The 26,549-nt window shown below is 40.4% G+C and overlaps 1 protein-coding gene across 23 annotated transcripts in view; it reads right to left on the reverse strand.

Moving 5' to 3' along the window:
* Positions 1 to 26,549, reverse strand: part of Tm1 (tropomyosin 1) — a 31,198-nt gene that overhangs the window by 3,274 nt on the left and 1,375 nt on the right. Inside the window, exons 2-10 of one of the 23 annotated variants that reach the window (XM_070674008.1) lie at positions 24,097 to 24,252; positions 23,740 to 23,865; positions 13,166 to 13,299; positions 10,762 to 10,879; positions 7,882 to 7,952; positions 6,562 to 6,637; positions 6,163 to 6,225; positions 5,223 to 5,292; positions 44 to 731 (exon numbers count right to left, since the gene is read on the reverse strand). In XM_070674008.1, coding sequence (XP_070530109.1) covers positions 652 to 731; positions 5,223 to 5,292; positions 6,163 to 6,225; positions 6,562 to 6,637; positions 7,882 to 7,952; positions 10,762 to 10,879; positions 13,166 to 13,299; positions 23,740 to 23,865; positions 24,097 to 24,210 — 852 coding nt within the window. In that variant the 5' untranslated portion in view covers positions 24,211 to 24,252 and the 3' untranslated portion in view covers positions 44 to 651. Of the gene's footprint in view, positions 1 to 43; positions 732 to 1,046; positions 1,226 to 1,878; positions 4,732 to 5,222; positions 5,293 to 5,872; positions 5,936 to 6,162; positions 6,226 to 6,561; positions 6,638 to 7,021; positions 7,093 to 7,881; positions 7,953 to 10,761; positions 10,880 to 11,326; positions 11,445 to 13,165; positions 13,300 to 18,145; positions 18,683 to 21,850; positions 22,965 to 23,739; positions 23,866 to 24,096; positions 24,253 to 26,549 lie in introns of those variants that run through there. The other 22 variants (XM_070674015.1, XM_070674000.1, XM_070674001.1 and 19 more) reach the window with 22 other exon arrangements.

The raw sequence follows: 26,549 nt of genomic DNA on the forward strand, positions 1-26,549 counted from the left end.
AAGAAAGGAAATTTCAGAGTCTGAAAGAATATAAAACAGCATATCAGATTCTATATATTTTATTTATCCTATTTACTGAAGTATTAGAAACAAAAGTGGTCATGTACAGCTTTTGAACAATTTCATTCAAGTCGTAGGCTACTTATGACGGAAAGATGAAGATGTTTTCAGAATTTAACAATACTTTTTTTAATGACACGTAATAGAAAGTCGCGGACGTGTACTGTACTTTTCTTTTTTGCTCTACTTACCACGTGCTTAATTACTTAAGCAGCGTAATGCAATTACAACTGCGCTGAAAATTATTATTTTTTTTTGAGCTGTAATTTTAATTTGACCTGGACGAAATTAATAAATTTTCGAAATAAATAAATAAATAATTGCGCTTCAGCGGCTGCTTCACACGCGGAAGTCAGTAACGGAGTCGTTGTTAAATTAAATAAAATAAAATAAAATAAAATAAAATAAAAAAAGAAAAGAAAAAGAAAAGTACATTGGGCGCGGAATATTTATAGCGCATTTTAGTTCACGATGTAACGAAAGCATATGCATCGGCTGGCCGTGACTCGACCGCGATCGAATTGCATGATGTTCATAATACAATTAACGTCCAAGTAATTCGATAACGGACACGGATAATGGACAGCTGATTTAACCAACCAATTCGGTGAAGGTGAGGTCCAGGTCGTCGCAGATGTATTTGTACTTCTCCTTCTCGTGGACGAGCTCGTCTGCAAGAAAACGTAGTGTCATTAAAGCGCATTTAACTATTGTCAATTGTACTTTGATACATTTCGTACATAAATTAGCTGCGATAATTTGCGAACTTTGAGACATAAGATAAAACCGAAAAAGACACAATGATGCCTTGATTCCTCGCGTGAATACTACTACACTTGTGAGATATTTAATTTTAAATAGTAAAAAGCGAGCGAGTAAAATAATTTTTTAGAATTTATTTAGAAGGCGCTCAGTTGGGAAACTGCGGTTCTAGCAACGAGCGGGTTAAAAAGCATAGGATGGTAACTTACGGAAAGACGTGTTAAGCGTAAGCTACATTTGTAAGAAAGGCTTTCGGTAATTTTTTTTTTTTTTTTTTTTTGGTTTTGTATGAAGCGTTAGGAGGATGGTTAGTAGCCGCGTTACACGCCATAGAGCTCGAAGAATGCCATATCCAGGCCGTCCCCGACCTCCTTGAATTTCTCCTTTTCGGTCACCATCTCATCTGCAAGCATTCGCAACGTTAGCAATAGATAGCCGATGATTAGTTAGACTTCGTCTACCGCATGGCATTAAAGGTGCTCGGAAAAATAATGGTCGAAAAGATGAAAGCGTTTAATGTTAATATCGCATTATTAAAGATAGACACTGCGAGTAGCCAAACAGGACAGCTTTCAAAATAATTAAATTTATAAAATAAAATAATTCAATGTTCAGGATACATAAATTTTGACCCAAAATAATTTTCACATCTTTTAATGTTTCGATTAAATTATTTTCCTTAATTTTACCAGTGTCACAGCAGAGTAGGCGAATTAATTAAAAAGAAATCTTTAACGTCTATGAAATGTTCGTAATTAATTCAAGATATATAAAAGACAATCGTGAAGTTTTTATAAGGAGATTTGTCATGCGTTAAATAGCAAAATTGAATTAAGCAAATTTACTCACCGTGAATGAGGTATACGTACCACATTTTCTTCTTTCATCATGCATTTTGTTACGAGACTGTCTAACAACAAGGCGATCACATTGTTATCGCGTTGGATAATAGTTATACATCGTTATGTCAACGGTGATGGATTACTGTTAGCGCAGGTAAAACAAAACAAATTTTTTTTTTAATAATAAAATGACACAACAAAAACAAACGACACACTCTTTTCAAAATTAAAATATATATTATAAACAGTTTTATAATAATAGCAATATATAATCAATTATTATTACAATGATATTAGTATTATTATCATTCCATTCACTTTATTAATATTAAGTAAATTAAGAAACTAAAACTTTCTCTTAAACTCAAGTATCTGCGTTTCCGTAATTTTTTTGTTGTTGTATTATTCAGAAAAAAAGAGAATTGTAGCTAACAAAAATCAACGATAGAACATGTAGGTCTCTGGTTGTGCATTTTTTTTTCTTTCGCGATTACTTTCCTGGTTTTTAAATAACGCTTGCTCGTGGCGGCGTTAACTTAAAAAAATGAACGACCGCAATGTTTTCGGATGGCCTTTTGATAACGCACATGCTACTGTGCATCAAATCGACTCACCGTCATCTTCATATGCACAGAGATATAATGTTTATGCGATACACAATTCAAAGCAGTTCAAATTATCGGAAGAACTATAACGTGATATTGACATTTACAATAGTATCAACCAAGTATTGATTTGTTGATTAACGCTACAAATCAACGCGTTGATAAATTATTAAAAAAATAATTATTAAAATTAACTTATCTTTCATATGAAAGACATAACACACTTCTATATTTCTATTACTTTTAGGAGTTAATCCTAAAAATAAACGTATTCGATCTATTCTATTAAATAGCTTCGTGACTGTTCAATGATCATACGAGCGACAATAATATATATGCAATTATATATATATATATCAGAACAAGAAGAGGACGATGTATATTCCTACATCAAAAGGCCATCTAAGAATATATTGCAGGAAAAGTGTTACAAAAATAACTGTGACAGATTACGACATCGGGGTCGGGGCAGTATACGCGGCATAAAAACAGCTTTTCAGAAGAAAAAAATAAAAATAAAAATTAATCGGAAGAGAAAATTTCACCACGGACTAAGCGATGCTCGACGGTGAGCGTGAAGTATCAGTAACATTAACGACAACTGTATCAATTAATAATAATAGTAATAATAATAATTCGAGGCGAACTATGCGCCGCGAAGTGGAATATCGGATATGCGTTATTTCGACGATCGATCACTATTTTCTCATTCGCCGTTACGTTCGAAACGAAGCACGTTCTCTGCATCGAGGTTTGATGTTGGCCGTAGTTAGTATTTATATCATAAATATATACAGGCACGATCGGTAAAAAACATCGTAATGACTCAGCTAGCACGGGAAGCTGCGTTAGGGCATGACAAAACAGCCAGTTGCTTCCCTGTTTGCATCTTAAGTATTATGATAAATTTTTCGTAGGCTCAAACTTAAACCACCCATACGTCGTACACGCCTATGTCTTTCTAGACCTAATAATTTCATTCATTTCGTACTATGAAAAAAAAAAAGGGATCTCTCTCTCTTCCTCAATTATGGCAATACTATGGTGGTAATATGATTGTAACTATTTCATCGAATATTGCACAACAAAGACAAAGACGTACTACGAAATATATATTTTTAGAAAAATTGCTGGGAGGTTTTGGCAGTGGAATCCTCTTAAATGCATTATTGCATCATTATCGTCTTTGTTTTTCATCGGCGGCAATGAGAAGATAACGCTGATAGAAAGAAACTGACGAATCTCTTCTCGCGCGAGCTGAGCCGCGTGGAATGCGGAATGTAAAATGATACGAAAAGTAAATGAGCACACTCTGTTTCCCTCCATTATATGCGATCCAGCTACGATGATTATTTTTGCACCGAGAAAAGTTCATGCAAGTTCGATAAAACGCCCAACTGCGCGAATTAATTAAAGAATATAAAAAAAAATCTCAAGTCACTCTTCTAAAAAGTTACTCAATAATTATTTAAATTTACGAGAAGATAATTATACATATTAAGTATAATATTATTTTATAATTATACAATAGATCATATTTGAACATTGTCTTTGATGCTTGAGAAAATTCCAAATTTTTTATCGAACTTCTTTCCTCGGTACAAACAATCCAATCGTCCGTGTTCTTTCTCTTTATTCCCTGGTCGCATAGTCCTCCTACGGCCAGTAATCGTTTTCGTAACGAATTTAAATCGCAGCGAACGCGAAAATGTCTCAAACCGATTGCAGTCATGCTTCAATTTTACTCGAATTAAAACTCAAAGACTGCCTAAGCTAAAATCTAACGCTAAAAAATCCGTTTTTCATTACGAATAACTTCATTTTGTGTATGGAACTATTCTGCTGTTCTGCCTTTGCCGCGGTTACTCATTTTTCCTCACTCATCTTTTACATCCTTCCTCTTTTTTACATCTCTGTCGTACTAATCCTTTCATTCTATATCTTACTCTTCGCATGCATACATATACATTTTCTACACTTCCTCTCATCTTACATCAGTCTCTGTCTTGCGTCACGTGCATACAAATAGACACGCGACACGCACACGAAACACATACACACACATACACACGATCGCATACAAGCACGCATAATACGTACACGCATTGCGGATGGACGTAATGGAGGGTATAAGGCTAGCCTAAAGACTGCATTTTTATCCGTTAATGTTAAAGTGTGCATCACACATGGAGCGCTCACGCCGTAACAACGTATTTGTTTCTTCACTTCTCGTTGCCGCCGTTCTAGTATTTACTTGTAAATTGTTTTTCGTTCTTTTTCTTTGTTTTTTTTTTTTCCTACGTAATTTTCTTTCTCTCGGATGTTTCCTCGCTCTCTACAAATGTTTTCGCGTTTTCGTTTATCGCGGAAAAACATAATCTACATGTTCTGGATGTCATGCAGGGTGGCCTCCATCTCCTCCTGTAGCAATTTGTTTTTCTCTCTCTCGCCCGCGAGGTCGTCTGTAAAGATCACTGGTTAAAGGGAAGTAACACGGCAAGCCACACGCGAGCTGTTTGCACTGCGTTTCGGCGGTTAAATAGGTAATGGCGCAAAATAAAATACGGCGCACGCACACACATACGCGCATACACTCACAAATACACACAGGGCAAAAAGGGTTTGCTTTACGATTGTCGGATCACTATGTTTCTATGCAATTATAATTAGCAAAATCTATAAGATTATTTGACCATTCTTAATAATTCAGTTTCTTATCCCTCTGTTGAAAAATTAAATTTATAAGCAGTGATCCGTAATAATTAATTTCTTCGGTAATGACTTGTTCGTAACATCTGGTATTAAAAATTTAAATTTATCAAGTGTGCACGGCACCGGGTTTTTTTTTTAATTATCGATATAGAAATGATCGAATTCAAACAAATCGTATCATTGAAAAAAATGACGGTAATATATCATGTGTATGTGTTTTTTTTTCTTGTCATATACGCACCTTCGAGCCTGTCAACTTCCTTCTGGAGTTTCTGCACGGATCTTTCTGCGAACTCAGCACGTGCCTCAGCCTGCAAAAACGCAATATTTTATTAGTTGAAAATTTATACTTTAAAATAATACAATCAATTACAAAAAAAAAAAGACAGAATAAAATTATTCGTTTCAGTAACAGCTCGCCAAAATAACTCTACAAGATTTATGACTGTTCTGTCTTTTTTTTTTCCTGTAATCGTTGAAATAATTAATATTGGATATATAGCTTTCATAACTTCACGCCATGCAGGTATAATTTTACGTTACACACGAGTGCAACTACGTTATGAATCCGAATCTAGGCTTTGAAAGGTTTAGTTGCGACACTATTACACGATTAATATGCTATTATCGAGAACAATGCTTCACTCTTTTTTTTGCAGACAATACTTTCATTGAAAGAGACTTACGGTACTACTGACACGTTTGTATTGTCGTACCCTCGTGATGAACTCTATAAAGCTTTAAATTTTCAACTGCTTACATGGATTTTGAAAATGTCACATGGTTTTTTTTTCAAATACAAAAATATCAGATAACAAAGTAAATGAAATAAAAGTTGAACATTTTTGCTATATATTTTAATCCGCGATAAGTCCTTTCGTCTTTACTTACCTCTTTCAATTGACTATCGAGAATCTTCACCTGGCCCTCGAACGTCTCCTCTCGTTGCGTCGCCTGTGTTTAATCAAGCACAACAAAAAGACAAAACAAGCTTTCGTTAGTCCATCGCAATGCAGAACACTATTTGGTTATTAAAAAGAAAAGGGGAATGTCAGACGCAAAATGATAGGGGCACGCGAGTTAATATATTATAAGCAAGATCTACGTCGCGAGGATGGATCACACGTTTAAAAAAAAAAAATATAAAAAAATGCAAAGCAAAACACTCCCAAAGGATGTACCTCCTTTAGACGAGTAGTAAGGGTCTTAATTTGATTCTTGTATTCTTCCTCGCGCTGGTTGGCCTACATACAATTACGAAAATATTATTTCTCGTACTATGATTCAATGATAATTTTCTCCGAAACATATTCGCTATAAAGTATCCTTAAAACGCTTAAGATACTTATCCAATTACTGGTATACATTTTTATCGACATAATTTATACAATTAAGTTGAATAATATTAAAAAAAAAAAGATATATTTTTATCAATATTTTCCACTTTAAACACGGATTAATTGGCGATTAAACCGAATCGTTACAACTTAAAATGAGAATTGGGGAGGCAATATAATTATCCACGGAATTATGTTCCGTTCTAATTGCACTGTACATGACGCATAAAATAAATCATTTACCTTTTCCTCAGAGACTTCGAGGGACTTCAAGTTATTGCCGACGACACGCAGTTCTTCTTCAAGCTCGACAATCTTGCTGCAAAATTAATTCACTATTTAATATTGAAAGTTCATAGTTTATAAAAAAAATAAAAAAATTTTAATATGCAGACAAACATTTCCCAGCACTTTAATAAATTATCTGATGTACAAAGTTAACAAAGAACAAAATCGTTTTTTTTTTTTTTTTTAAAGAGTATTACGAATCTATCGAATCCTGCAATACCAAACAAAATTCTTGAAAAATATTTTGTAGATTAATCCCAAGCTCTTTAATATTTTAAAATTATGCGTGGAAGTGCTTGTCGGTAATTCAAACTTCTGGACGGAGGTCCAGACGAGCGAACGATAGTAAGGGACTTGTAGTATTACACATGGAGGAAAGGAAATATGTTAAACACATGCGTGCGATTGCACTTACGATTCGGAAAGTTCGGCCTTCTCTTCGGCGCGTTCTAGATCCTGCTCCATCATGACTAGTTTCCTGGCGACCTGTGATCAACAGCCACACGTGTCATGCGCAAAAGCAAAGGTGATGGGGGAGGTGGTCATGAAAATCATAATACAAAAAAAAGAAAAAAAGAAAGAAAAAAAAATATTATACATATATTAAGTGTTGGCATGCAGAGACGTGTAAAAATTAGATGTTTCCTGGCTTCTAGGACTCCTTCCAGTTGCTAAAAGATCAATGCGATTACGCCACAACGTTAATTAAAATTACACAATGAGACTACATCTGCGTCTATAGGTGGTTCTCTCAGATAAATTATGTTCTACATCGGTTAATAATCATTTACTATCGACACATAACAAAAATAATGACCAGTTCAGTATACGATTCTTTACTATTTCCCCACAGACGCAGATGATGTCGTAAAAAGCCATTATTACTGAGATATCATTCAGGAGGCTTCTACGAGACAATTCTATTTAACGATTAGATTAAAGTTTCGTAATTCTAGCGCTCGGCGACTAAAATAGGGGCTTACAGCTAACACTACAACAAGTTTTAATGGTGAAGTACGATCACGAAAAATATCGTGCAAAACAGACGTGGAGGGACACACATCTGCCTTCTTCGTCGTCGACGAGCGTGTTACGGGCTAACGGTGCTGTCAAAAGTTACAGCGGCAAAAGCCAAAGCACGCTTGACGATGCATGATGGAAAGTAAGGGGGGGGGGCGAGACTGGGTGAGATGCCAGGAGAAAATACCATCGGGATCGTTCGCACTCCGAGCAAAAGGTGCCGGACGAAAGATGCCTAATAAAAATGATGCTTACGACTCTCCGGCCTCGGCACGCTCCTCGGCGCGTTCTAGATCGGCCTCAACCATGGCCAATTTACGGGCGACCTGTATAAACGACACACACATACGGTTTCTAACATGTGCTGCTTATCATCCACCGCCTCTTTCTCATCGGCGACCTCGCCGCCTCTGAAAGCTCCGGAGGCGGCGGGATGGCGAGACACCGATGTCTCTTCGTCGTCGTAATCGTCGTCGCAGCCGTGACTGGAAGAAGTTAGTCTCTACGCGGAGATTCTTTCCTTAGTTCAAAGTCTACCGACGAGCTCTCGCGAGGCTTTTACATTTCAACCCGCGTACGCGAAGGGCTGTTATCTCGCGAAAAAAAAAAAAAAAAAAAAACAGGAGCCACCATGAGCTCTTGGAGAACAAGTCTGATCTAAATGAATAAAATGAGTTTTTTCTTAACCGCAGCCTTTCTTCCGTACGTCTTCGTTCTGCGTGTTGTAAACGTAAATTAAAACATGTCGTCGACGACAGGTTAAACTGTTGCATTAACACCAATTTTCTTCGAGCGATCTTCCTGAGCGCTCGCAAATGGGTAGCTTCTTCCAATCGGCCACGTCGTCGAGAAGAAAAAAAAAAAAAACAAAAAAACGATTAGAAGTACAGCACGCAAGTCGCGTCACGCAAGTTGCAGCTCGATCCTGACGGACGAGTCCTGATAAACTTGTAAGCGCATGTAAGACAGCGATGTATGATCACGCCAGGAAAAAGATCGTCGTAGAGTTGAGCTTTTAACAACTTTTTTATTTTTTCATTCGTTGATTAAACGTGCGTTAATTGTGACTAAATATACCTATCAACTTTGACCTACGACGATCTTTCACTTGTGCGGTACATCATTCGTACAATCGTGACGCAATCGATCGTAAAATGGTTTCTCTTTAGAAATTTATACGAGAACTTCGCGGCATAAATTTAATTTTTATTTTAATCGTGTGCACTCAATAAAGCAGAAAATATTCTGACCATTTCACGGACGCAATTTTGCCACGATTTTGCAAATAAACACATTAAAAGTGGTTTTATACATGTATATGCAAAAAGAAAAAAAAATGGTTCAACGACGATATCGGCACACTCGGTTGCTGTTAGAATTTGTCGTCATCTCTGTAAGTTTCTGTAACGGTTAGGCAGTTAGATCGTTAATTAGGAGTTCCAAACAGACGATTGCGTGGAAGCGACTATCTACTGAAATAAATTGGGTGATTCGATTAACATCGCGAGAAAATCAACTCTTGCACACCGCAATTAGTTCGCGCGCGTACTGTTAATTAAAGACGAGTTAACAGATCGCATGGAACGTCATTGGGTGGAAAAGATAAATTAATTGAAATTACGGTGAGCTTAGACGTTTTGATAAAAACTTGAAGAAAGCGCAAATACTCTGATAGTAGCCAATTTGCGAAAATAATTCGTAATCAAAAAGTGGTAAAGCGATATTAAAAATAAATAGAATTTAAATTTTATAAAATTATATCGAAAGATAAAAAGTTCTCTCTGTCAGAGAGAGAGAGAGATTAGATATTTACGAATTGTTTAATATTACATCGATAAGTCACAAGTTACAAATAATAATTTCCAATATCGAACGTATCGTATGACTAAAAAAAAAATAAAAAAAAAACTTGGGACAATATCTTATCCCAACTGTGAAGTGATACTGTAATCTTCGCGTGAACAAATATAACAAGGTGTGTGTATGTCACCGTAATTTCAACGTTATCACAGCCAACACCTACCATCACAACTCTCGTTATTCTGCATTACATTCCGAATTCCAGCAAAGCAAACCGCTCTCGTCTTAGCAAAAGACAAGCCTGATAAAAGTAGCACCATGTCGTTGACGCGCGGAGAGCCGCGATAAAATCGCGGGGCAGCTTCGCGCGGCATTATCACAACACAATTGAGAATACGCTTGTTACATTAACGAGGCCGGTCTCCGGGGTAATGAGCGACAAACTGAGCACGCGGTGCAAAACTTCCACGGTACCCTGAAGAGATCGAATTATATCATAAACGTACGCGCGTGCGAATTCCTCCCGTAACTTGGTCGCGCGATTTCTAATCTACTAGTACCTAATAACAGGAATATATATATAGCAATAACAAGATTAAACTTTGTTTAAGAAACTGGCACTTGAGACATTTTGTTGTAGCTTTAGTCGAAACGAAAACACTTTGAAAAATCACAGATACCCGATTTTACGCGAATCGCGCTTGTGAGACACGCCAACACTCTCGTACGTATCACCATTCTCTTTCCTTTCTTTTTTTTTCCCCCTCTTTCTCGCTCTTTATTTCTTCCCGCGTGACTCCTATTTTGATTTCTAAAATTCTCTCTATTCTAACTGCAAGATAAAAAGAACGATCTTTGGAACACTGCACTTGTAAAAACTTCTTTTTCTAAAAGGAAGATAACTTGTACACTTTCTTTCGCAGCCCGGTATCGCAATCACAGATCGGCAATCACGATTGACCCTTGCCAAGATTTCACTGCACGAGAAAAGCTCTCTCCTCAGCCTTTCCTCGACTTCCTCGCGAAAAGCTTCGCTTTGCGACGCGGGCATCGCGGAAAAGATCGTCCCGTTTTTCTAACGCGGTTGGAAATCTCGACGAACCGATCGCACACGATTTTAACGAACGGAACGTGCCTCGTGCGAAACACGTAATCTTTACTCGCAACGGAAAGCGCGTAAGTATCGAATCACGGTGTTTCCGAGCACACAAAGAGAAGACAGAGAGTTACGGGGTTAGGCACTATTTTGACTATCGACTAGGAACCATCATCGTCATGATTATCATCGTCACTGCATCCAACACGCTTGAAAGTGGTAGTCGCGGGCGCGCGAACCTCATCGTATTTCTTGTCGGCTTCTTCGGCGAGGAACCTGGCCTCCTTCAGCTGATTCTCGAGGGCGTCCATGCGCTCTTCATCCGCCAAGCTGCGATTCTCGAGAATCTTGCGGGCGCTTTAAGGTGGATACATGTCGAACGAAAGAGTTTACGGTTAAAAAAACGTCGATTAAACGAGTAAATTAAGTTAAGAGATAGATTTCTGACGAAGAACGCCTCTGCTCAGCTCAGCTCACGAACGCCGGTCTACCTGTGAAATTCCTCTGAAAGATAATCTTGGAAAAAAACCACCGGCCAACCTGGACGATCTTTTCTACTTTTATATAGAATTATTAGCGTGACGAACGCGTGAATATGCTTTCGTCGTTAAGATTGCTCTTCCGTGAAAATGTTCTACAAAAGCACGAACAAATATTTTTACGTTTATGAATATAAAAGTCAATAGCTTAACCGTTCAAAGCGGCTGGTAGCACGTTTCCAATTAGGAAAAAAAATATAAAAAGAATAAAAACATAAAGGGTCTTGCAGCCCTTATTTTTGCGCTTTGTTCGCTGATGACCCACCTCCTCGTATTTCTTATCCGCCTCTTCTGCGATCAGTTTAGCCTGTGCTAGCTGTTGCTCCAGCAAGGATACTCGGTCGTCCTCCATGTTAGTGCGGTTTTCGAGAGCCTTGCGTATCCTAACGATCGATCGTTTGCCGATTTTTAGAAATTAGTTAATCGTTGTTGAAAGAACGATTGTTGTGTGCGGGAAATTATTATTTTCTCAAGCACCCGACTCAAAAGTTTAATAAAAAGTAACGGAAATTAAGAATTTATTTTTTTAACGCCTTAATATAAATTTATATTGCGCTCTTTGATTTAATATCTGTCAATTTTACCTTTGTAATGTAATTATCATATTTTGTCGCGTAACAATAAAAAAAAAAAAAAACTTAAGAAGTATATGTATAATAATTTTTTTTTCGTACGTGAGAGATCTTAATAAGACGTGTGAAGCTTGCACACGTCATTCGTTATCAATATAGATAAGCAAACCTAACCTAGTTATATTAAGCATGTATTTATGTATCGCCATAAAAAAATCATAATTGGCAATTAGGCTGCTTTTATAATGGCTATTCTTTATATTCAGCAATTTTCATTATCATATATATCATACGAGTCAGATCAAACTAATAGAAATATTGCGTTCCTAATTCTTTCAACATCGTTGCGAAAACTTATCTTTTACAATATTACTTTATTAAATAAAGAATGGAATTTAAAAAATATTTATCATTGTTAAGAAGTACTTATTAGAAAGGATTAAAATATAAATTTTTGTTGCGACGGATGCGACATGTAACCACAAAAAAAAAAAAATTCGGATGTGGTGGTCAAAACCCACAAGATTATATTTCGATTCTGTGTAAAAATCATCTCTAACAATAAGAGAAAGAAAAAATAATATTGTAAATCTTTCATTTCGTTTCTTATTTGCATACTATTTTTTTTTTTATTATATTGTATTTATTATAATCGTTTTAAAATGATATAGTTATTTTAAGTTGCAAGAAAAAGGCTCGAGAGATATTCAGACTTTTTTTAAACAAAAAATTAATCCGTCATTCAAAATTATTGCAAATAATTCTATTAACGTGTTATACTATACATGTGCAGATAAAAAGACACATGATGGAATTATAGCAAAAGTGATATCAGCTTTACAATTTTATTTTTGAAATATCTATTAAATTATCAGACTTTTGAGACATTTGTAACATAAAAAAAATCTAGCTATAAAAAAGCGTTTATGTTTTTGTCTATTTTAAACTCTACAAAATAAAGACATACAATTGAAACGCTAAGTATTATACATATATTAATTTATATCACTTTTGCTTATAACTTGTCGATAATTTAAAATTATTCGTATATAATAAATAATAAAAACGATGAAGAGTAAAAAATGTAGAAACCTTTCTTTTTATAAATATATTCTAACCATTATTTAATAAGCTAAATTATTTATTAGTAATTATCTATTATCACATCGGTTATCATTGATCGACTAACAATAAACATAAAAAAATCTCATTAACATTTAATATCTAATCGTATAACATATATTTTTATCCATTTACTCTTAATCATTTTTAAAAAGATAAAAAAGAAAGTACGTAATACAACGAGCAGCTGTTTAATTTTTTTTTAATTAAATATTAAATATTAATATACGTAAAATGTATTCTCATTACTATAAAATAGAATCAATAATAAAATAGAAATACATTAATATCTCTTTTTTTTTAATAACTGCTCGTTGCAGGCAGGTACTATGTTTAATCACTCGTGAAATTAAAAAGCTCGCAATAATTTTATCGCAATTTTATCGCGAGTATGGTAGCAAGACACTTACCGTTCGCTTTCATCGGCAGCTTGCGATGCTTCCGCCAATTTGGCAGTGGCAGTGGCAAGACGTTCCTCGGATCTCTCGAGGTCCTCCTCTAGCAATTGGATACGGCGGTTCAAGGCGGCGACTTCAGACTCAGCCTGCAATACAAAAATAAAAGACAAAATTATTTCAGATCGCAGACAAAGAACAGTTTACGTACAGATAAAAGAACAGTTTTAGTTCTTTTTAGTTAGCAATCGTTTTCGGGCATAATAATTGTTGAACTTTATTAGCAGAACTGCACGACGTTAAGCGGAGCGTGCAATTTTTACGGATGCAAGCTACTTAACGGTCGATTACACGTGTATCCGCGTACACAATTCGAGCCCCCTCGTTCTCGTTAGCTGCACCTGTCTACGATTGTGCGTCTAGTAAATAGCCCTAATTTATTCCCCGCGCAGGGAATGCATCGTTTTACAATGTAACTTTATTATTCGGTGCGTGAACTTGATATTCATGGATTTTGGCGCACCTGTAACGATTTTATGGGAGTGAGTGACGTCAGTGATTGTACAATCATCTGAACGTAACCGTGGTACAAATCGCGTTATCGCATCGTTAACAGTGCTGACTAATACATCATATCAAAGTTCTTTTTCTGGTAAAATTGTAGATGGGAAAGAAAATATAAATTCTATCACAGTTATCTCAACAGAATATAATAACCGCTAATAAAATAAAAAGAAAATATAAAATACAAAGCTGTAGAATTTAACTAAAATAAAATTTAGTTGCGTAATATGCTGTCTAGACCTGCGCAAAATATTTCGTATTAATCTTGCATAATTTCAGTGAAGTATTCGTTACCGTTGTACTTCCGCAACGAGCCGATGCGAGTCGAATGATTGTGAATGGTGATTGTCATGTGGCCGGCGTCACTCGCTTGCCACGCTTGATGGTGCGTACACGCAACGTTACGCACGCTTTCGTGTTACCTTAACGATGCGAGGCGACGCGAACTTTGTGTTCGGAGGAAATTGGCACACCCACTCGCACTTGTACCGAGCGGACAGGTCGTGTCGACGATATGTCCGTGGCAAGTGTTAGTAAGTGTGCCAAACTTCCGCTTTGTCCGACCCTTTCTCGTAGCCTTCCATCACGATCCATTTATAATTCGTCCCGTAGTCTAGCCGACGTCGGCCGCGATTATTGGTACCGATAACAATTCGATAAATAAAGCGCATTTTTAAACTGTATCAGAGTTCACAAACGCTGATACTTAACACGCAAGATTCTAAAAGCCACAGACTTACTTTAAAAATTAAAAAAAAAAAAAATTGATTTACAGAATAAAAACTATTTTTCAAGTACAATTTTTTTTTGCAGATAAGCTTTTCAGCACGAGAACTTGATTGAGGATAATTCTATATTTGCTTTTCTGCTTTGCAATCGAAATTCTTCAACCAGAAAGAACCGCGGCGTGCGATATTCGCCTCGCTCGTGCGACGTGCGTGATCGGCACCCGTTTATGAGTTAATTCACTCAACGTATCGCGAGGACCGTCGACGACAAAAGACGACGATCGGGGATTTTGTTATATAAACTTCTCAGCAGTAAAGACGTGGTCACTCCGTATCCCCAAGATATCGCTCTCGCGACTGATCGGTCCGTTGATGAGCGAGCGAATCAATATTCCCTGCTTTATCGTACCCTAGCATCTTCCATGTGAACGATAAGCCTGTAATTGAATCAGCTTGCGAAACGGTACATTGCTCATTATCGCGTCGAAAAGAAAAAAAAAACTAAGCTTGCAAAAATACACTTTATTCCGTAATAAATCCATATAAAGAAAAAAAAAAAAACAGCGCGGCCTGACCGTCGCGTTGGCCTTTAAAACGCATTGCGTATGTACGCTATCGGCTTCGAATACGCATCTAAAATCTCGTGGATGGACTTTTGCGCCGGAACAGAAGTTATTGCAATTCGTGTTTCCGATTGGGATATTGACATCCGCTATTTTATACCGAGAGGACATTGAAACGGTTAATAGGCTTCTTCGATACGGCCCGACGGCAGAACAAATCTGTACTGCATATACAATCGCGATAGAAGCAATAACATCCCATGCAGATATTTGCAAGAATTGCTTTCGACGATACACAATCGATATTTCAACCTAAAATAGATATGGAATATTGATGGTGTAATGGAAAAGGGATGTAACCGAGATATATATTTTTATTCTGAACTGGTATTACATAACGTTGGAAAATATTTCACGTTGACATTTCGCGATAAATAATATCCGTTCAAGCGAAATGCTTATAATAAGCTATCGAAGAATGTTCTATTACAGAAAGTATAAAATATTAAAATATTTATGAGAAGTATAATTTATTCGGTTCAAGTTAGTTTAGGAAAAAAAAAAAAATTGTTTTAAGTCATATATTGAATCTAAACCAAAAGCGCTAATACGTTGATTTTAATAATACGAATCACTTTACGTTCTCATGACTCACTGCATTTCACGGCGAAGCGCTGAATTTACAATATAACTGTGAGTCATTATACCCGAACTACTATTGCACAATTTCCGACTCTCGAATCCTTCGCCCATATTTCAGAAAATGATAATCGAAAGATTTCTATGTGTAAATAATAATTTTAAAAAAGTATTCAACATATAGAAATATTTTCCTCTTTCCAATTATAAAATATCAATTTTGCTTAAATTTACAAATTATATTTAAAATATTATTTTATCTGTGTTATCTTTAATTGTTAAAAATACCAAATTATTGAAATAAGTAATTATTAAAAAAAAAAAAATATTTTGTATGCTTCCTAATGTAGTCACTTTAATCATATGTATTTTAATATCCCGCCCGAACGTGTTATATTTATTAAGAAAAAATTTGCGGATCAGCTGATCGTGACTTTGACACTTTAAGACGGTGCTCGGGTATCACATCGAGGCACGCGTGTTTCATTGCCGTGTGCAAGCGAAAAAAACGCGAGAAACGGTTAAGACCGTGGTGTAAATCCGTTAAATCGAGGCTGATGAATGCTCACCAGGAGACTCGACTCGGCTTGCCTCACTCGTGCACACTTTGCACACGTAGCCGTGTGTTTTACGCGGTACTAACGTGCCCCTAAATAGGCAAAGTGACTTAATATGCTGTAACTTGCAAGCCCTTGTCACAGTGATCTCATCGCTTCGCCGCGAAAAATTCTTGACGTATCGGGGACAATCGTATTCGTGACGAACTACATATTATAGAATATTACGAATTAAATTTCAGTCAAAAAATTCGTGTACTTGTGTGTGAACCTGTAGGTTGTACAACCATCAAGAATTATTTTTAATTAACGTCTTATTTAATATTTTAAAATAATCATGAAACAGCGAGGCATCTTTTAGTAATACTTTATAATAATATTTTTCCATAATGTTAAATTATCATTGTAATTATAAAATTTTTACGAAATATAAAAGAATTGACAGAAAGATAACGTTGTACGTGTACACGAGTTAAGCTTTTAAGTTCGTATAGGACGTGAAAAATATGTACGAGGGGTCTCTTGGAACGAACATAGACCGATAATTGTCCGAATATGGTAGCCTAGCGGCAAGAAAAGCCTAACGGATTAAGGCGTAACGGAGGCTGTTGCCAAGGAATCTCGGACCCAGGGATTTTATCCACTTTTCTATCGCGCGATTAAATCAACGATTATTTAAAAACAGTTTTGCAGAAGGAGACTGCACATTTTTCATATGTATTAACCACCTTTACATTTAATAAATAATATTCGTACATGTGCAAAATACCTCGCGCTGCCGTATATCATAGGATATTGAAGACATTTACTTGGATCAAACTCGTCGCCTGGAAAGTATACCTCAATTCAAACGTCATTCAAGTTCGGTTGACCTTCTTTACGTCGGTTACGAGGATCGACCGGTCAAGACTCAACTGTATCGATCTCTAAATTCTAGTCGCGTTTAATTGATGATCCGAGAGAATTACGCTTGACGGTAAACGGCTAGGCTACGTCTCCGAATAGACGCCCGTACGGATATCCGGTTCGTTTGACTCAGGTCGACTGTGACGGTGAGCCAGAGAGTCAGAGAGAGATAGAAAGAGAGAAAAAGATAGAAAAAAAGAAGAGAAGAAAAGAGGAAAAAAAAAAAAAGAAAAGAAGAGAGAGAGGTCGACGGTGATCGATTACGGTCGGTCACGGCGCGTGATCTGGCTCTACGTTAATATTTTGACTCGCGCAGGCAGAGTTCCGTCGAGAGGCAGCGAGCGGTGTGCCGGACCTTGCCGGTGTGTCAGAAATGCCACGAAAGAGTCGACGTTCGCTTTCAATCCTCCTGCCCCTCGCGTCCGCCCAGCCTGACGACGACGTGTCTGACACCCGCGATCGATTCCTACGACGACGCCGGCTTTTCGCGCTACGCTCACATTCTTCACCACAAACGGCCCCGCGGGAGATAGAGAGACAGAGAGAGAGAGCACTGCCTAGACTCGATGATGCCGACGGCACGAGAAATTCTCAGATTTCTTCCGCCGAATCGGATCCGTATTCGGATCAATGAAACGTTCCGCCTGGAAACCTGTTCGCGAGGAATTCCGCGCCGGGAGTTATCTCTCCCGGTATCGCTCTGTCTCTCTTTCACGTTTTCTCGTTGCGGTTATCGTCGACGGGCGATCGGTACGAGGCTGAAACGACGGTGGCTCTCGTGTATTGCCGGCTGCGTGTCGATTATTGCCGAAAATGATATCTCGCCAAGTCACGGTATTATCGCGGGACTTCGCGACGTGAGAAGAAAAGAGAGAGCGAATGAAAGGAGCGAAAGAGGGACGAAGAGAAAAAGAGAGAGAGAAAAAAAAAAAAAGAACGAGAAAGAAAGGCCGCGGACGAAGGGAGCGCACGGAAAGTTTCCAAGGGCCGGTGGCTGGAAAAGGACACTTGAAAGAAGCATCGCTCGGTTTCACTCACTTCCTCGCGGCGCATCACTTCCACCTGCAGCCGCCTCTGGTACTCCTCGCACTCGTCCTTGTACTTCTCCATCTCCTCCTTCGTCTGTCTCATCTTCTTCTTGAGCACGTCTAGGAGCGTGCCCTGCACTTGCGTCGACATTGCGGCCGGTAGAGAACCCCGGGATGTGTCACGTTAGAACCAGCAGCGGCGAGTCGGAAATCGGAAGGGCAGTGGGCGCGCGCGAGAGGGAGAGAGAAAGAGAGAGGCGGAACACACTAGGACGACGGCGAGGACGCGCGAGCCGGTCCGTTCGTCCGTCAAGTTCCCACGCGGGTTCGACCGACGGGAAAGGCGGCTTTCCAACGAGAAACGCGACGCGAGGATGGGAACCGTGCTGACGACGCGGGCGTGTGCGAGATGACCGGTCTGCGGGTGCGCGCGCGCACAGTTATAGGATCGGGAGAAAGAGAGCGACTTTCCGCAGAAGCAACTCGGAGCTGTCGTGCACTGACGACCACTGGCTGCCGTTGCTGCTGCTGGCGGTCGCCGCTGTTGACTGGAGCGCAAGATGGCCGTCACCGGTGGAGGCGCGCTTGCGCTACGCGTCCTTCGCGCGTCAAGTAGTCCCTCCGGTCCCTGTGCTCCCGCGCCCAACGGCCACCGGCTTCGGATTTTATTTTTTTTTCCCCCCGATGTCCTGGGAACGCCGGCCGCGTCGGTGGGCCCGCGTGCGAACGGCGTCGCGACGAGGACCACGCCTGCACGCCGCCCAAGCGTCCGCCGGTGCCCCCTTCGCACGACCGCGGCACAAATCGCGCGTGCACGCGCCGAGTATCGCTACGCCGATCGACGTGTCGCCGCGCGCAAAGCCCCGGAAATACCGCGCCCGTCGCCAGTACGCCCGGCCCGTTTCGAATCACCGAAGCCGGGGATTCGCGTAAATATCCCGACGTATCGTTCCTAACCTTCGAACTTCCTCCTCTTTTTTTTTTTAATTTTATTTCTCCCTGTTTCGAATGCCGACAGCAATTGCTTTTATGTCTCTCTTAATTGCGAGCAACTTTAGCGTGAATTATAAAAAGTAATAGAGCAGTTGAGTTCATTTTGTGAACAAGGCATTTTTTATTTGTTCGTAATCATTATTACATTCATGCCTCGCGAGAAAATTTTGCGTGGCAAAATAAAAAAAATATATATAAAAACAACGTTGGGTGTACAATTGAAAAAAGTTTTTTTTTTAATTTAAGAAAAACCTAATGTTTAAGCAGCTTTAGATTTACCGCTGACAATTTTTATGAACTTTTCAAATAATTAACACTGAACGGGCGTTTACTTTTAGTTCGCTCGAAGACGCGATTTCCATGCCTCTTCAGGTCCATTCAAGAAGCAGAAACGCACTCTGTCCTTGAAGCGGGAACTTCAAATCACCCGTTCCTCACGGTATAAAATCGCAATCTAATGAGACCGCGCGTAATCCAATATGCCACGTCGTTTGCTAGCATACAGCGTGGCATTCTACGCTGAATAATGCCTTTTATAAAACGGCACTCTCGCGCGGAACTATTCGCGGGCCTTTAGAAATCATAACGCGATAAACCGTCCCTCTGTAACGCAATTCTGGTTTATATAGGCTGCGTGGTGACCTCGCGGTGGATGCGCTTGATACATTCAGCACGTGGCAACTCGAACGATGACGTCAAAATTATACGCGTACCCCCGTTCGAGAGCGATGCCAGTGCACGTTGCCTCATTACGTGGCATTATAGATGCAATCTAATATACTTATTCGCATATCGAATCTTTCCACGTGAACGCATCATCTTATCACACTTCAACGAGATAACGAAAATGGGAAAGATAGAAGAAATACCGCATGATAATTACTAGTCGGATAATTTCCAAGGTCGGGTTTTCTTTTTTTAAGGCGAGAAATGCATTCGTATCAGTATTATTGTCACTTAATTAATTAATCTAAGTTCAATTGTAAATCATTATTTTAATTAACACAAGAAGCGGCAAGAAAAGGAGAAAATAAATATATTAATAAATAATTTTTTTTTTTTTTACAAAACGATGCGCATAATGCGTTCCGGATTTATTCGTGCAGAAGCTGCGAGCTTACGCAATCTGGTCCCGCGCTTCCGAATAAAAGTCTCGCTGGATCACGACCGTCATATATTTTTAGAATGTTGACGTGTGTGGGGTGTAGTAAGTTTAAGCAGACTTGCCAGACGCAAATGCAAAAGGGCGGAGTCCCGAAAGAGGAATAGCGGAAGCATCGTCGAGAGAAACTATCTCGGAGATCAGGGGATTTCCATTGTTTGTCCAATAAGGACGACAATGAGCAAACAGTGTCATCGTTGAGAGAGAAAGAGAGCGAGAGAGAGATTAAATTGATTTACGAGGCGAGAATAAAGACAGCTGACAAGACAGATAAATTCAATTCTCGCGATAAAAAAGAAAGTCCGCCAATGGAACTCGAACCGTTACTACACGTGATACTCGACGTAACGAGATTTTTTAACGCAAAAGGTGAATATCTTATTTTTATCTTATTCTTAAAACTGGTTCTCGTCCATTACTAGCGAGTAGACGATCTCGATCCCGGATGTCATCGAAGCATATTATACATTCAATGTACTTCAATACCGTATGATTCGATTTACCGTAACGCGATGTATTCTATTATACGCGGTTGGCATTTTTAGATGTGATATAATTTTTCCACGGTGAAAAATATATAATTTATCTATTTTCGAAACTTCTATAATTTCTATAATTAGATGGCGATTAATAAAACCGTCAGACAGATGCTGGCGCAAAACGGTATGACATGGAAATGTCATCTTTTAGCTAGCGACTACTTTCCATCGGTGTATTGGGCAAGAGATTCGTGTGCGCGTAACCTATTGTCCCCGTTCAGTAACCCTAATAATAAATGCCATTTGTCGCCAAGAGGATCTCGTTAGCGGCAACTTTCTCGGCTGTTATTTCAGGGCCGGCCTGTTTGCACGAACATCTTTTCACGGCTCTTGTCTATACCCAAAAATTGATTAACTTACCCAGCATTTGGTCACAGTAATAAATATTCAACGCGATAAGTAGCTAGTCTGTAGGTAACGGAAAATCAGAGTTCCACGATAAATTTCGATTGCCAGATATTCGAGTCTTAACAAAAAATTGAGAAATTAAATTCCGTTAGATATCAAAATGAGTAATTTTGTATTATATCAAGTGAATCATTAATTTTACTGTAAAGCGATACGGCAGCAATACCTCGAGACGTTATCGCCAGAAACGGATGGGCTGATAACATCCAATTAAAGTGCTGCAGTCATCGATTTCACTTCGAAGGCAATGATCTTAAAATATTACCGCGTTATTATTATATACCGCCTTTCCTCGCACGCTTCATTAACGCCGGTGCTTTGATTGCTCTCGGATAATGTAATTTTTAGAAAATGACCAGGAATCGATTAAGCTTTTTCTTTTTTTTTTATGATTAAAAGAGATTCGAGGGAAGAAAAGGAAATTTAAATATTCAGTTTCGCGTTGAATACTCTAGATATGACGAAATTTACTAAACGATGACCCCCCCGAGGACCTTTTGACCGACGTTATCAAGGCTCTGGCGACCTTGAGACCCGCGTTTATTCATCTATCGCGGCCGGTATTTCGGCATGTACGTACGCTGTGATCATTAACGATGTGCACGATACTGACCCGCTTCAGCTGATTGCCCATGATATTCTGGAGTTCGTTCTTTATCAGACTGAACTTCATCATCGTGTCGCTGGAAAATATGGAGCATCCGAAGGCAAGCCCGGGGTAGTCGGCGCATCTTTTCCGTCTGCGGGCCTCTCTTTCGGCCTGGACCTCCGTGCGTTCGCTGGGACAACGTAGTTTGGCGAGCTCTGCTAGCTCAGGATCCTCTTCGACGTTGGCAGACTCGTCGTCGGAATTACCATCGCCTCGTGCCCTCGCGACCGCGTGCTCGGGCTCGGGCGAGTTGCTCTCGTCGTAATCATCGAGAGAGTCCTTCCCACGTGGACCGGATCGAGGGGATCTCTTCTTCCCGCCTGCTCGATCCTGCGTCTCGTCGCGCTCGGCATTTTTACTCTCCTCGCCGAGTGCGGGAACGTCCGGGCTACACTGCGCGAGCCTTTGTCGAACGTTATCGTCCTCCTCTTGTTTTTCTTCTTCGAGGACCTGGGTCTTCGAGTTCTTCGCCTCGATCCTCGTGGGCCATCTCGCGCCGAGTGTCATCTGCGGCGCGGACGGCCGCAGGTCCGCCGTGCCAAGTCGGTCATCGACAGTGACGCTGGCGGGTGACGTCTCGTCGCCGGTGAGCGTAGTACTCCTGGCGGGAACGTCGTCAGCAGGGCCACACTGCGCGGGTCCTCTGCTGGAGGCGTCGAGACGTCGTCGCGTGGTATGCCGCGGGTGATGCTGGTGGCCGCGGCGTCTCGTTGTCGCCGAGGCCGCCCGCTCCATGTCAGCTGTCCAGCTGTTGTTGTGCCCTCGAAACCCCCCGCGTTGTCCAACACCTTGACGCGCGCCGTGCAATATGCACCGCTCTACTACCACTGCACCAGGCACTTCGCCATCTTGTCTGTCACTGACTCGCCACGCACGTTTCTACCCCCGCGTCGCGTTACTGTCCACCGGCTGTGATGCACCGTCACGCACACCGCATACGCGATACGCCGCCGCAAGTATACACAAAGACCAAAACCGTACCGTTCTGCGCCGTGCACTGGGCACGATGCATCTGTCTCGCTCCCGCATACGGCGAAGGCGAGCAACATTCCCCACTAAGCGACTCAAACGACGTACGGAAAGGGAAGAGAACCGAGCGGCGCCGAAAACTTCCGAGTCTGCTGAAACTATGCCGCTACGCACATCACGCACGTATGTTTATGACGATTCCGCGACTTCAGCGCCGACGAACGCAGGCGAGCATTATGTCTTCTTTTCAAAATGGCGAAGCGCTTGCGTGAGCAGCTGGCGGCATCTGTTGGAACGCTTATATCGCGATCCCCGGGTAACTCGCACGGTCGCCCGCGCGTTTTATTCACGAATTTTCGTAATCGAAAGGCCCTCGGAGTTGCGTCGGAACCAAAATTTGGAAGCGCTCGGGTAAGTCGACTCGTGAGAGCCAAATTTATAACTTCCTGCACAATTGTACGCTTTGAAATGTGCTGGACAGTAATCGATGTTGAATTACTGACGCGAAGAAAGTTCACCGGTAGCGCGGAGCTTTCATAACCTTTTCTTCCCCATTTGTATCAATGAAAACTATCAAAAGTATATGCCGTACTTATTTCTTTCTATCGCGCGGATAAAGTTTCGTAATTCGGTGGACTCGCGATCTTCCGAATACCTTTCGCCTTCATATTTCATACTTTGCCGAGTAAGCAGTCCACTGGAGACGCTAAAGTTCTGTACGCCAAAAGTTTTTGAATGCTAAAAAGATAAGACGCATCCAATATTCACAAAATGTAGAAACGCTTCGTCTTATATTAACCGTAAATAATTTTCCTTCTTTTCTCGTTTACGTTGACGGCAGTGCCGAACACTTCGAGATAATAGTAAGAATTAACTCGACTTACGTTTTGCAGAGCCTTGTCCTTCTCCTCCAACTTTGCGTTGACCTGCATGAGAGCTTCCTGAGTTTGGTCGAGCTCGTTCTCGATGGTCTGGATCTTCTTTTGGAGTGCGCGAGCTTCTTCTTCGGCCTGTATTCATTGAAAGGTTGGTCAATTACTTTTACTATCGCTATCGAAAATTATTCAGGAATATAGTCGCAATTTAATTTTAGGAATATTTTTCAATTGCTACTTGAAAAAAAAAGCGATCAGTAAATTGCCATGGTCAGTTCAATTGTTTTCAGATTCTTCACGACTACGGAATTCGGATATATTTCATATCGGAACAATTTCTGTTTGTTGCAATTATTATTTCTGTACCTTCTCAGCTCGCGCATTCGCGTCACGAGCTTGCTGTTCGCAGAGTAACGCGCGGTCCATCGCGTTGTCCTTCTCCAGCTTCATTCCCTGCATCTTCTTCTTGATCGCGTCCATGGTGATGCTTTTATCTCCTCACTCGTCCAATAGAAGGAAAATCTGCGGACAGGAATGCGATTACAAACGGAAATTCCAAGATCGAGGGTCGCGGCCGCTGGTTTGAGCGGAGAGACCAGCGCTCCGCTTAAATTTTTTATTTTATTTTAAATCGTTTATTTTAAAACATAATTGTGGGATTTAGTTTCTTTGTCCAGGAAGGAATGCGGCCGCTTCGGCACAATGTAGGGTGGAATAGTGTATAGCATCGCTCGCACGATCGGCCCGTTATCCTTCCGCGGTAACTCACAGCGACGTTTCAAGGATAAGAGGAGGAGGTGGAGGAGACCCGGCGCGGAAATGGGATTCTCTCGCGGCGCTCTTGAAAGCGGGGAAAATTCCGGGCTGCTTTCGCGGGTATTCGCCATTCGGTTAGGTGTACACCAGGCATGCATAGGTGTATAATTAGCGAGCGACCGGATATCCTATTTATAGAGACGGCTTCTCCACTGAGGAGGGCCCGGGCCGCGGAGGAAGGCGATATCAAACGTTCGCGCTTCGCTGCCTCTTTTCGTCTTCGTGACGTCATTGCCGCCTCAGGTATGCGATTCCCGTGCACGCGGAGGGAAAAGAGAAGACAAAAATCCGTCGCGGCTGCATTCGCGGCCGTTCATACGAGAGTCGTTTCTGAACATTTATGCGGCGCTATCGAGAGAACGAAGACGCTCCCAGGGACACGAGGGCCGATTCACCTACCTCGGCGAAATCGCCTTATCGGATAGCCGCGAATATCTTTGCGAGTGTCCGTTTTGGGACGGCACGCGCATTGATTCGAAATTTAACGACGAAACGTACTGTCGTCGGACTCGTTGCAGCTTCGCTGTTGCGCATAAGAACAATAAGTGATATGGATATATAGATATCGCACGATAGGATAGATATCAGACCAAGAACTTCTATATTTGACTCATACTGATCGTGTTACTCGTTGCGGCAATTTAATATTATATAATATTTCCCATGAAATTTATTGCTTTTCTAATTACCGTTGGTGTCGTTATTTCACATAGAAATGCATCCGTGATTTCTATTCGTTTCCTTGCTCTCTCCCTTTCGTTAACTGGGAAACGCAATATCGTCTCACGCCAGGTATATTTTTATCCTTTCAGGAGAATGCCTCGCTAAGAAAAATATACTGGAATTGCTGGAAATTCGAACTGGAACGAAATCGACGATTTGCCTTATCGAACTCGAGCGTTTAAGGCCTTTGAAGAATCTCATGCCCGCGCCACTGCAATTGCATCGCGTTGGAACTGCATCTCCCTCATGTAGCTTCTACCAAGCGAATACGCGGATCCCGAGCTCGCCGGTAATCAGAGATGCTTGGTAAGTAGAGAACGAAAGGGAAATGGAGGCTGTGCGATGTCTGTAGAGGCAAAAACCGAAGTCGAAAGATTCCGCGAAGTTCAACGCGGCATGTGCGTGTAATCGTTGATTCCATAAACATTTCTATACAATGCCAGTGAAACGAAATTCCTGCGAGACGGTTTAACGGCCCTCGTCGGTTCTTTCCTCCTTTTCTCGTGGAATATTTTAAGAGTTACAAAGATCGTGGACAGTGAGATGACAAAAGACGCGATAAGGTGGAATCTCGCCCGGTCGGCTTATTGCGTGAAATTTGATTTTGTTAAGACGCGAAGTTTCTCGGATCCAAAAACGCGCGTATCGCAAGCGACGAGTTATTTTTACGCGTAAAGAGGAAGAGAGGGCAGAATCGTTGTTGCCCACCGCCTGGCCGAGCCATTTCGGGATACGTAGAGCGAACTGACTCCCAAACGCTCCGACCGAGTGACTTGACTCGGTGTCCTGTTACGCGCGCAGAATGAAAATCATCGGCAATCTTTTTTATACCACGAGAACACTTGTCTCCGCGGTTCAAAAAATGAAATAAGAAACCAATATTAAATATGCATCAGCATATCTCGTCGTAGAATTTTTTACAGTCTTTTAAAGCAACATAAAAAAATTTTTGCTCTTTTCGCAACGGTTCATGTAGAGTTTTTTAAAAGATCGATAAGGTACTTTATGAAATTTTTTTGCAAGGCTGTATGAAACGCTTGGAGTTTTAGTTTATTTTCTGAATAAAACGTGTAACTTGATAGAACGCGCTAAAGAAATTTATCTTCGTAGAAAAAGATCGGAAGTCCGTGCGATGTTGTTACAGTGGTTACGCGTGAACACGAAAAAAAAAATTTTTTTCTGAGTCATTGCATTCCGGAAGGTAGCGACCGTCATACTTATGACAATTACTTACAATCCGTTACCACCGGATTTTGCATCTTTAATTTTCGTCGATTAAT

The sequence above is a fragment of the Cardiocondyla obscurior genome, linkage group LG02 (assembly GCF_019399895.1).
Source record: "Cardiocondyla obscurior isolate alpha-2009 linkage group LG02, Cobs3.1, whole genome shotgun sequence".
Lineage (NCBI taxonomy): Eukaryota > Metazoa > Arthropoda > Insecta > Hymenoptera > Formicidae > Cardiocondyla > Cardiocondyla obscurior.